Below are 12909 nucleotides of genomic sequence, written 5' to 3'. Positions count from 1 at the left end.
TAACACGATATCTACCGACGAGCAAGCGTCATTTATTGCTTTAAAACAGCCATCGTTCGTTGAATTTTATAAATTGGAGATTTCTAAGGTGTCCGAAGGACTGACAGAGGACGATGTCAGTGGTTATCGTCGGAAAACATCGTACTAGTTCATCGGATTATACTTTTCGTTGTACGGATATCGTAAGAATTTATTACACATGAGATTCTCTCTTTCTCTCTCTCTCTCTCTCTCTCTCTCTCTCTCTCTCTCTCTATTTTTTTCTATCTCTTTCGCGTATACTTTTCTTCGACTCGACGTCGTCGTTCACGCTTATCGAAGAATCCTTTTGCCTCGCGGGCCAACGGATAGTTCTCGTTTTCTTTATCTCTCTATCTCGATCTCTGTTCTTCTCTCTTTCGTAACGTAACGTAGTAGATATATTTTATATCCTTTCTACCGACGAGCGCGGACATCTTATCAAAAGTTTAATGTAAACCGTAACTTTCTTCGCTATTCCCCGCCTTCCGTCAACATTATTCTCGTATAATGAGCACCGCGAGAATATAATTCTACAGCGAGGCACGCTCTCTTACGGTTTCGAGAGCGTGCTCGCGATAAATCGTGACGAACGCGAGAGCGAACTTCCCCCTCGATCATTTCGATTATCCCGTTAACCGGACATTAACGAATCATTGGGTGATCGACGATCCTATCTTATAGCGAAATTCTTTGGAATATTATTATATCATCTTGGTGAATCGCGAAGTCTTGTCTAGCGAATTCCTCGGTTCATATCGAAAGAGAACAAAGAGTATAAACACTTAACGTGACAAGTCCTCGCTAATGGCCACCTGTTGATCTTTGATTAAATGCATGCGATATAGTGCCTATAAAATGCATTAATCGTATTCGTTCGTATAATAAAAAAAAAAGAAAGAAAGAAAAAATAGAAAAAAGAGAAAAACAAAAAGAAAGAGGAGAAAGGATAAATTCGTATCAAATAAGAACATAAGTAACAAGGTCGAAGTCTTTCTTACGTAACACGAAAGACTGTACCTTATACTTTTCGGTAGAAAACAGGAGCGAGCGAAAAGGAAGTTTGAAAGGTTCGCATGTAGGTAAGTAAGATTCTTCGATGCCATTTTCTCGTTTTACTGGAAAAGTAAGGAAAGTTATTGGTATGTCCGAGAGGGGTATCCGGCGAACGAAAACCGCAGTAACTTTGCGGACTCGGTAAACCACGAAAATCAAAGACAAGTCTGGCGGCTTTGCGAGCTCATAATTAGCACGTCTAGTTCTTTCGGTGCAGTAATGAAAAGAGACGTTAAATGCCGTTCGGGAAAGTTATTAATAATCGTTTCAAGGGTTGGCTACAGTCGTACAAATGAGATCTAATTAGGAGCAGAGGCACTTGGAAGGAGTCTCGGCTTGAACTTTGCCTTTCTTCACCTTCCACCAATGGTTCTTCTTTTTTTTCACTCCTTCATCCTCAACGTCTCTATCCTCTTTTTCTATCGTCGTTCTTCTTACATCAAACCTCTCTCTTTTTCTCTCTATCTCTCGCTCTCTCTATCTTTCTCTCTCTCTCTCTCTCTCTCCATGTCTAGAATTGCTTCCCTCAGCATCACGACGATATCTTAATAACGTTTCTACGCGCCACGTTCCTTACTCACGCTCAAAGCCTAAGAGAGCGAACGGACGAAGAAGAGAAGTAAGAGGAGGTGAAGCCAGATCGGAAGAGCGCCTTAGCGTCTGAAACTCGGATCTCCGGTAGTAAAATAGACGGCTTAATTGCTTAATTTCTCACACGGCGAAACCCCCCTACCTCTCTAAGAACAAAAGCATGTGCATAGCACCGTTACCCCGGTCTTCATCTTCGTCTCTTTCTTCTTCTTCTTCTCCTCCTCCTCTTCCTCCTCCTCCTCCTCCTCATCCTTTTTCTTCTCCTTTTTCTTATTATTCCTTTTCTTACTTTTATGCGTTATCAACATTACTCCTCGCGTGACACTTTAATTATGCCGCCGCGTAAATCCAACCGCCGAAGCGAGTACACACTTGCGATATTCCGAACGTATCTCCCATCGAATGGGCTGCCCATTAAATAGCCAACTCCTTTTCCTTCTCGCTTATCCCAGTATAGCCTGGAGAAGAAGTGCGATCTATCGATCTCTATCTCTCTCTCTCTCTTTCTCTCTCTCTCTCTCTCTCTCTCTCTCTTTCTCCATCTATCTCTCTCTTTCTTTCTTTCTCCATCTTCCTCGCCTCAAATCTTTCCGTTCTGTTCTCTCTACGCGCGAGAGAGAACTAACGGAGAAAGCTATTTTACACGCGTCTATTTCACGAAGAATTTAAAAGATTCATAGCTTTTACGTGGCACGGAACTGCGGTTTGTCGATTTATTAAAACAGCAAAAAAAAAAAAAGAAAAAAGACGGATAGAGAGAAAAACAACAATCCACCAATCAATATTTAACTGCGTGCCAACAATGAAACGCGCGGTCTAGTCAACGATCGCATCGTAATCGATCCTACCGTCCGCAAGGCTATTGTTTTCATGAAAATGTTTTATACTTTGTTTTCCTTCGTATGATATGAGATAAAGGTTATTGAAAAAATCAACCATGAAATTTTAATTTGTTGAAATATCAATATCATTTGGGTGATTGGCTTATCAGACGACGGGAGGAGTTCGCCAGTATTTGCCAAGTTCGTTCGGAATCATTTTCAATGCTTGAAGAAGGGAATATCGAATTCCTCGTAATCGTTCATTTAGTTCTCTTCATGGTTCTATCGAGTAGCAATGCTTATCGATTTCAATTGTTTGAAAGGGTGGAAGAAAAAGAGAGAGAGAGAGAGAGAGAGAGAGAGAGAGAGAGAGAGAGAGAGAGAGAGAGATTTCCGGTTAAGATCGTAAAAGTCGAAAGAAATCGGACTCGGTTACGTTCCAACGAATCATTTCTTTCGCATCGTTTAATAGTACGAAGGAGAAAAGACTACGGAGCTTCTCAATCGTTGAAAGTTCACGGATCGCCCGGTGTGATCTCGCAAACGAGTGCTCTTCGCGAAAGAAGCACTCTGTTACGTAATTTTCTCGCGCAAATATCATTTCGCAAGAGGACGTTTAATTAAATTTTTATCAAATCGGTTAGGAGGGGTCGATAGGCAATACTCGTTCGTCCGATTGTTCCTCGTAAAATTTATCCGATCAATTTTATTAAAACGACCACTAGCAAGTACGAATATTTGCCGCCGTTAATTACATATATATATATATATATATATATATATATATATATATATATATATTTGCAGTAGCGAATTTATATTTATTAATCGTATCTGGGATTTATATTAGAATCCGATAATTAAACTACTACCGGTTTCGACGTACTCCAGCCACGAATATTCACGTTCGCGTGAATGAGTCTCGATGAACGTCCCGCGAAATCGATTTAATTAAGATCCCCCTCTCTTACGGCATGCGGAAAAACGCATGAAGGTAAGCACCGATTTTTATGTAGTTTTTCTTTGTTCCTACTCTCTCTCTCTTTTTCTCTTGTTCCCTCTTTTTCTCTTCTTTTCTCGACAAAAACGTATATCAATTAATTGAATTCGTTAAACGCGATCGACCTCCGATACGATTCGGAACTTTACTGCTCTTTTTGCCTATCTTTCTTTTTTCTTCTATTCTCGGACACGCGATACGACGAAAAGGAAGCTCCCGACGGACGGAAAGCAGCCTTTCACCGATAACATCCGTTTCGCTAGATCCTCTTCGATATATTCGCGTACAATACGATCGAGATTACTTCGTCTCTACTTCTTAGTACCCGGATTTATCTGTTAGAGACACACGATGTAACAAAGTACGTACGTGACTCGATTGGGTCCAATATTCTCATTTTCTCTCTCTCTCTCGCTCTCTCTTATTTTATAGCTACATTACTCTTTTTTCTTTTTAACCTCCTCGCTAACTTCGCCTCGGTATATCGATATACAAAAGACGCTTTAATCCCATCCATCGAAAGTTTTGTCTCGCTTAAAGAGAACGAAATCGGATCTTTCGTCTCACCATATCCGATATACTACGTTCTTTCCATCCCGAGACGAACGATACGTTCGCGCCGCTCGTTTTTCTTATCGGCGTATACAGAGTCCTACGAGAGGAGTAGTTAACGGAAGGAATTTACGGAGCAGAGGTTAGCGAACGACGGTACCCGACCGTTTCGATCAAGCCTTCTTTCTTTTTCAAGATTGACCGAAAGGCAGAGTCACTCACGAATTCGTGAGAGATCGAGCAACGACGAGGTCAACGTTACCGTCTTTCGATTCTTCGTATCCGAGATAAGGGATCGATCGTAAGATTGATCGAAGAATAAAAAAAATTTCTTATTTTCCTAAAGGTTGACGTAATCGATTAGGTTCCGTCGGCTGGAACGATCGGTTGAAAATAATGATCGAAGCTCTTATCGATCTTATTGCTTCATCGAACGAGTCCAAGTGTCACCAAAAGTAACTGAAAAGATGATTACTCTCACGTAAGACAAAATAATCCTTAGATCCTTTTTCGATTTTCCGTCGATTCCAAAATCATCATCTTCGTTCTAAAGAAGAAGTATGCGATCGAACGTACGTCAAGGAAGCGTGCGTTTCGGTTTAACGCGCGAGACTGATTTTTCTTACCGGTTACGCCGGCGAACACGACGAAAAGCAGCGAAACGAAAAGGGAAGGACGCGCGGCTCGGTATTTCGCGACACTTCTCATCGTGTGTCTCGCTCTCGATTGCAATTATCCACACCCCACGAAGCACATACACATAGAAGCGCGCGAGCGCTTTTCCGAGACAGGCGGATGGATCACTGTCGATCGTTCATATCAACACTTCCGCGTAATCACGTTCATCACAAACGCGTAACGATCCATCGGTTTTTTCAAATCGCACTTTTCACTATCACAATTTTTGTTCTCTTTCTTTCGCTTTTCTTTATCTTTTTATTTGTTTCAATTGCTTACAACTTCTTCGTAAATCGATTCTCCCTCCTCCGCAATTTCTTTCCCCTACTCGTAAAAACTTATACGAGCTCGTAAATATATTTTAACTGAAATTAATGAGATCGAAAAGATATTGAAAATTTACGCGATGAGGAGAGGAAAAAAGGGGGAGAAGAGAAAAAAGAAAACGGAAAAAAGTCAAGATGGTCTGGTCTCGATCGATGGTTTCCTCACCGACGAAGGAAACGTCGACGATCTTTTTTACGACGGACACCGTCGAGAAAAGCGACGTAACGCGTCGGAGCTTTTCCGGTCGACGTCCGAACGGCTACTGAAGGCTCCCGCCGCAAGCACAGCGAGCTTCCAGTGCGTCGACTCCGTCGTGCAACCCAAAAGCTTCGCTTCTCTCTCTTTCACACACACACTCTCTCTCTCTCTCTCTCTCTCTTCATACCCTATCTCACTCTTCCTCTTGGAACCCTCTCGGCCATTTTAGCGCCGTCGTTGCGATCAGGCGCGCCAGTGCGGGCTGCGCGCGCGAGAGAGCTTTCGCGTCCTAAAGCGAAATGCTGAGGAGGAGTAAGAGGAGAACAAGGAGAGAGGTGGCGGCTACGGATGGGTGGCTAGACAGGAGGGAGTGATTGATTGGCGCTGAAACTTCGCGACTGATTGAATCTTTTTTACGTTTCAATATCGATATCCCCACATGGGATGTATGGCACGCGGAGAAAAGATTACTGGAGGGGAGTATGTTGAATGTACGATGAAAGCTGGTCATTTGACGATTTTCATCCATTTCTATATATCTACGTAAGTTCTGATCTCGTTTAATAGCAAAGAGAATAAAAATCGAAAGTATGTCGTGTTCCTCTATGCACCCTTCAAACTTTATTTTATTTTATTAAATGTTGCACGTGTTAAACTACTTTCTCGATACGCGTACATTTAGTTCGATCGGGAGACGAGAAAGTAAATGACAAGATAAATAAGGTAGCTCGAGTCTACGATTAAGAATCACTTTAGCGAAGGTCGCACGTTCGTCCTCTCGAAAGCTCGACCGGTACGATGCAAGTGACGCGTGATTCACGAAGAAGCGCGCTAATCACTGTTCTCGTCCATCGAAGACGTATGGGTATCAAGGAGAATTACGGTAATTAAGGTCGAGCCTCACCTAGTTGTTAGAGATACATTAATCAAGAAGTTGGGGCAGATCAAATGTTTTTCGCTTCTCAATATAGGGAATAACGAAGGAGGTTTAGAGTGTGTTCATATATGAAGCTTTCTCTTTTTTCCTTATTTTTTTTCTTAAGATCTACAACGACGAAAATGCATAAGAGAGTTTATTGACTTTGCTTAAACTTTCTCGAGAGTTCAAAAAGATCATCATGGAAACGTCTATCTTGGATCGACGGTCTTCTTGGCACATCATCCTCTTTACTTAGTTTTCATTATCTATGGTGAATAGACAAATAAATGCAAATGATCTCGTCGCAATGCACAAGAAATCTGTCGATCATGGAAATACCTGTACATCAGAGACAGTTAAGTTAATTAAGACCGGATGGATGAATTGAGTTTGAATATCAACTCGATGGTACGGTACCTACAATACATCTACTTACACACGAACCGAACATCGGTGAAACGATCGATGGAAAACGCCGCTTAGGAAATCATCGATAGGCCTCCTATTTCCCTTCTCGTCCATGTTCCGAGAGTCGGTGAACGCTAGCGTTCCAGTTTCGCGCGAAATTTCATTGATCTTTGGAAAGCTTGAAGGTGGAAGATTCACCAACGATGCAAAGTATGCTCGCTTTACGAAGCCTCCGAATAACTTGATCGGTTTACGACAAATAAGCAGAAAGGAGGAAGAGTCGATATCGAATCGACCTTAATTCCTTCGTAAGGAAGGGAGACGATTTCCGTCGGCAAAATTTGCTAGGGAAAGAAAGAAAGAGCGAGAAAAGGAGAGAGAGAGAGAGAGAGAGACAGACAGAGATTATACACGTCTGTGCGTAGAAGCGTGACAACGAACGGAGATTTTCGTTAAACGAGTTATAACGCTTACGTTTGCAGACGAAGCTTCAAAGCTGTTATGCAGTGAACGCAAGAGAGGAGAAATGCGATTAAAGGAAAAGTCTCGACTCCGTGATTCACCAGCAAGATGATTGGACCGAGTCGATTTTTCTGCATGAGAAACCGTGAAAGCGGTCGCGATCCCGCTGCGGACAAACACATCGTAGACTCGAACTTCGATTCCAAGCTTCTTACCTGTTCAACGGAGTTTCTGTTTTCCCAAAGATTTTCCACTTTCAGTGACACAGACATCGTGGGCTTCCTGTTGACGCTTGCGAAGCTGGATTTGGCTTTTACGTTGATCGAGATACGCTACGTTAATTCTATCAAATTCTTGAACGTTTAAATTGATTTTCTTCGTGCGATACGTTTCCTTCTGAACGTATCTATCGTATCTTGTATTTATCCTCGTATACGTGCTTACGGTATACACATATATGTATACATAGTACATTTCTACGAAAATCAACAATCCGACCTTCGTGGTAAAATTCACGATAGGAAACCAGAGATAGATTACTCTGTTTATCTGTATCAGTTTGTCGCGTATACGTGATAAGAGATTTGGTTCGGCCAATAGGAATCGTGCGATTGACAAAGAACGAAACAAAAATAGAAAACAAAACCGCTTGTAACTATCGCTTTATTATTACTCAATGTTGTCAATGTTTTTCTCCCATTAAATGACGCGTTATAGTACGTTCAACGAGATGAGTCAGCAGGAGAACGTAAACAAATACACAAGGACGTGACTGGGTCAGGAGCACATTTAGAATCCTCAGATATTATTACACTCTTCGGGAGAGAAGACGCAACAAGCCTTGGTAATGGTCTACGAAAATTTCACTTCTAAATTCGATAATCCATTATCGTTCGTCAGTCAATAGCTGGAATCTATATTCATCACGATTGCTACGTCTCCTAAGTCGAAAGAGGTAAGTACTTAGTTTCCCTTTTATTTTTAACTAGAAAGTTATAAGAGTCCGATTTAAGAATCGTCATTTCTTGGATATCTTCGAGATAGTTTTTACACAAACACTTGAATTATAACGAACCTGAATATTTTTAAGCGATACTTGCTGAAGATATTGAGTTTTTTCGAAATATAATGAGCGAGCGTAGAAGTATTTTAAAAAGTAGCGAAGAAAGCACGTACGTACGCTAAGAGAATTTACGAGACAAAAAAGAAGAAAAAGAGGAGCGAAAAGAACGATGACTACGTGCTTTCAAGAGAGAAGAATTTCTCTCAACAATCGATACGTGAGTACTGTCATTCAATCGGTGGCAGTACTCACGTAATTGTACTATTCAAAAATGAGAGATTCGTAGATACAAGTATTGATTCGAATACTCCGTTATATAAGCCGATAAGAGTTGGAAAATTATTACGCTTCTATTTATTTATTTAATGTTTTAACAATATGTGATCCTGTGTATACAGTGTATCTATATACAATGTACCTACGTATTTGCGCACACAGGACAGCTCATTTTGGCTCGTTCTTCGCGAATAGTCGCACAGTTTTCTTGTGGCTTGCGAAGAAACTAGACGCGAAGAAAAGTAGACAGGAGGATTGGGCGAAATAAAGAAAGAAAAATATTCTCGTAGAGATATATCGAACGAGGGTTGGAATAAGGGATGAATAGAGAGGAGAAAAATTTCGGTGGACCCAGATGCGGCGGTCCGATTGAACTTTAACGTCGTTTGCAAGCGTTTTCGCTTGGTCGGTCTGGCACATTCTAACGTTCCATTGCGAAACTGTCGAAACTGTCGAATCACGGACAAAGGGTGTATAATGCGAAAGTTACAAACAGTCGCGAGCGTACAGACGCGCTGTCTCACTAGCGGGCTTCGCGATATGAGTACAGATGGAAGTTCTTGGACCGTATAATATTCTACGTGCGAGTTGTCACTTCGTGACCGCATTTCACTGACTAATGAGTGCTTTCGAAACCATGTTGGCTAGGTACTGTCAGATACACCTTCTCTCTGTTAAGTACCGTTTCTGTAAACCGTTTCTCGATATATTCCATGTACGTATGTAGCTACGTAGATACGTGCTTTGGAAGAGGATAAGAGAGAAAGAGAAGATTAGAAGGGACAAGTTCGCTACGAGGGTCAAAGGGTACTAACAAGGATATCTCGTAAGCTCGATAATGTCTATCTTAATGAAATATTGTGGAAATTTCTACCGAGATCCTATCTTGATAGTTATTTAAAGCATGTAATCATTATATACTCTTACGTACTGCTTCGATGTTATCCCACCGTCATGTTCCACTGTCCGCTTCGTTGTAAAAACAAATTCGATCCTTTGGGATCGATCGGACTGAAATAAAACGCATAATTCGTATCCCTCTGCGATCCTATCGAGTTTCATTAATCTAAAGTTTCTTCTTTTGCAAATGAGGATAAATTATGGTCATTACGATACGGGAAAAAATTAAATACTATTTTTTTAGAAAATACAAGAAGAAAACATTTTGTATATATTTACATGTCGCACCGACACGATGTATACAATATTCTTCTTTCGAAGTTAAAGTTTATTGCGCGTGTCAGTATTTTATGTATGTGTGTATATATATTTAAATAAACAAGATAAGGTATAGAAAAAGATAGAGTGAGAGAAAAAAAATAGAAAGAGAAAGAGAGAGAGAGAGAGAGAGAGAGAGAGAGAAAGAGAGAGAGAGAGAGAAAGAAAGAGATAGGATAACAAGACAAACGATCGTTTCTCCGTGTAGGTGTATGTGTTTCTATTAAGACAAAATACAATGTATATAGTAAATATAGTAAAAGAAATAACAGGTTTGGACGCAATCGGTTTGGTCCGATACGCGCTGCCTAGAGACTATCGCAAGCTTGATACGAAAATTTATCGGACCGAAACTTTTCTCGATCGAGTACGAAAAATAATGCAGATTGAAAATCTTTTTGCTTTTAGGCCGAAAAAGAAAAAATGTGAACAAGAGAGGATTAAAAAAAAAAAAAGCTAAGAAAATAGAGATAAACGGGCTATGATGGACTGGCTGGTCGAAACGAGTTTTTGAAAATCACTTGTGGTTTCATTATTGACGATGCGAGAATGTTGGACCGATAAATTTTCGTAATAAGTTTGCAGCATTATACTCTATTTGCATGCGTAATCGGCGGTTTGCACTACTCGTCACGTGCATACAAGTTATCGGGCGATAGTTCGATACCGCTCGTTTAAATCAACCTTCCTACGAATTATCGTGATCGAAGGACGAAATCGATGCACCAAAAACGTATTAAAAGTTCGATATACAAATTAGACCGCGTTTGTTCGTAGATGGCATATTTGTTATATAATAAAGAGAAAAAAAAAATAAGAACGAAAAAAAAGAAATTAACAGTAGACTAGTCGCAGATAATATTAGACTGTGTTATAAACACACTGCCACTTTATACGTACAATGCAATATCAGAAATCATACAAGTTACACCTCGGCGCTACATACTTTTTGTTTTGCAGTAAACGAAAGTTATTGCTTGTACTATTATATCAAGTTTCTTTGTAAAAGTATATAAGTAATGTTAAACTTTTGTAATGTAAAAATATAAAACAAAAAAGAAACTATTTAAATATATAACATATAAATTTATAATCTTGTACAGCTTATAACGAAACAATAATCATCACTCAATATATATGGATGTTATCAATAAATTTTTTAATTCGTTAGACCTATTGTTAGATTAAATAATTCATGCTATATTTTGTGAACCGATACTTACCCCATAGTTAACATACAAATCGCTCCTCAAACGCGATCAGCATCGATATCGTTTATATTATTGTGCTTTTTTATTTAAAAAATACATTCACTTCCCATCTCTTACGTAAAACTTGCGTTGAACAATACAAAAAGGACAGTCGACGTTGGATCATCTTATATGACAAACCTTCGCGTTTCAAGAAACGAAAAAATAGCTTGCGTTCGTATATACTTTTATCTATTTGTTCTTCTTTCTTTTTTTTTTTTATGAACATCCAACGTGGATCGTCGTTGTCGTCATGTCTGTCAGCGACAAACGATTGATTTTACAAAGTTTAATTTTTTTTTCTTTTTTAATCTGTCAAAAGCAACGACGCCTAGCGAATCTCGAAATAAGTAACTACACGATAATCTCACGGATTTCTCAGGAGATGAGGCGGGCACAATGCGCGGTTCTTGCTTACGCTATCTCTAAAAAAGGATATCTTTACAACCTCGGAGTAACAATAAGTGCAGCTTTATGTACAATAGTTCCTACAGCTCTTTTCTCGATTCGTTCGGCCATTAGCCGCGGCGCTTTACAGCTCACCGAAACGTTATCCATAGAAGGCTTTACAACCATGTGTACGGTCAAACCGTCGAATAATTTTGATTATTCTCTTCTCGCAAGAATCCTCTACGATTTGTTATCATCGTCGTCATTGTTGTTGATGGTGATGGTAGTAGCGGCCGATGGTGCAGCGCGACGTAAAGTTCATCCCTTTTGCTTCTGATGTTCCATGTTGAATGAGCCGAGGGTACAACAGGAGAAAACACGCGAATCGTCGAGCGTGAAACAACAATCGTTTGTCGCGGGATCACTCGTCCTATCAAACGTAGTCGCCCCAAATCGTGACGGTCTTCGTGCGGTCGACCGACGCGAGGAAAGTTCCATGTGGATGCCAAGAGACAGCCGTCACAGTTGCCCTGTTTTTAATGTTCACAGACAAAAGAAAAAAAAGCAATGAGAGAAGTAGATCGTTTTCAGTACCTTTGAAACATTCCCATATTTTTTTGCAAGCACGTTACAGGCCGTTAACGCTAATTTTTGAGAGTATCGAATAAACTCAAAGTTTCACGGAAACCCTTTATAAACGATTTCGACGAAACGATTAAATGAACGACGAACGAAGTAGAGTCAACGTCGCGTTACGTCTGACAGAGGATAAAGTGAAAAATTAGATGGGAAACGTGCTTCGACATTGGAGATCAAAGGGTTAACGAAGCGCAGCCAACGCGGAACGGAGCTTCCGCATATCCGGTCGCATAGAGGGACAGCGACGACGACGACGACGACGAGAAAGACTATCGGATAAAAACACATGCGACATTGGGAAATAGTTTTAACGTATACCTGGATTTTCCCGTTTCTCTCGCCATTAAAACGATAAAGTTTTATTCTCGACTCGATTTTTATTACGGGATAACGTTCAAAAATGGTTAAATATACTATTCCCGTGTATGTAACTGTGTTCCATTTATATATACCTATACAAGTGGCCAATGTTTTGGCATCAAGTGTTCAAAAACGTTTCGCACAAAGTGTACTTCTCTGTTAGGATCAACGATGTCGCAATATTTTTATCGTTTCACGAAACAACGACACTCACGTATGTACTTAAAATGGCAATTATAAAATAGGTTGTAGGAAACAGACTCGAAAATATGAACTCGTTGTATGTTCAGTTAGAAATCGTGGTCGAGAGAGAAAGAGAATGAGAAAGACAAGGAAAGAAAAGAGAGAGAAAGAGAGAGAAAGAGAGAGAGAGAGAGAGAGAGAGAGAGAGAGAGAGAGAGAGACCAGAAAGAAAAAAAAAGAAGTTATTTTTCCTGTAAAAGCGTTTCATTTAATATATTACTATAGATCGAGCATCGCAAGGACAATTCGATAAAGAAAGATCTCCTTTGTCCCGCTTGTTTACCACAAAGGGAATCTCTTCGAGAAAGGTTTACGCTACAACGTGGAAAGTAAATTTGGAATGAAAGGACCCCGGCAATGTTTTAGAAAATAAACTAAAACTCGCGGTAGTACCGTTAGAAACGTTATTACGTGTGCGAATGGAGCGTAAGGAATTAGCC

At 40.2% G+C, this 12909-nt stretch overlaps 2 protein-coding genes across 3 annotated transcripts in view; both read right to left on the bottom strand.

The window, feature by feature from the left end:
• LOC122626906 overlaps positions 1-5346 on the bottom strand; it is a 30973-nt gene extending 25627 nt beyond the window's left edge. Inside the window, exons 1-2 of one of the 2 annotated variants that reach the window (XM_043807481.1) lie at positions 5209-5346; positions 4665-5081 (exon numbers count right to left, since the gene is read on the bottom strand). In XM_043807481.1, the coding sequence (XP_043663416.1) occupies positions 4665-4746 (82 nt within the window). In that variant the 5' untranslated portion in view covers positions 4747-5081; positions 5209-5346. Of the gene's footprint in view, positions 1-4664 lie in introns of both variants that reach the window. The other variant, XM_043807480.1, reaches the window with a different exon arrangement.
• Positions 5347-9782: 4436 nt separating this feature from the next.
• The window catches only part of LOC122626904 (autophagy-related protein 16), a 336905-nt gene continuing 333778 nt past the window's right edge, over positions 9783-12909 (bottom strand). Inside the window, exon 13 of the mRNA XM_043807478.1 lies at positions 9783-11757. Coding sequence (XP_043663413.1) covers positions 11661-11757 — 97 coding nt within the window. The 3' untranslated portion in view covers positions 9783-11660. The remainder of the gene's footprint in view (positions 11758-12909) is intronic.

The sequence above is a fragment of the Vespula pensylvanica genome, chromosome 2 (assembly GCF_014466175.1).
Source record: "Vespula pensylvanica isolate Volc-1 chromosome 2, ASM1446617v1, whole genome shotgun sequence".
Lineage (NCBI taxonomy): Eukaryota > Metazoa > Arthropoda > Insecta > Hymenoptera > Vespidae > Vespula > Vespula pensylvanica.
This window is presented reverse-complemented; position numbering and strand designations above follow the sequence as displayed.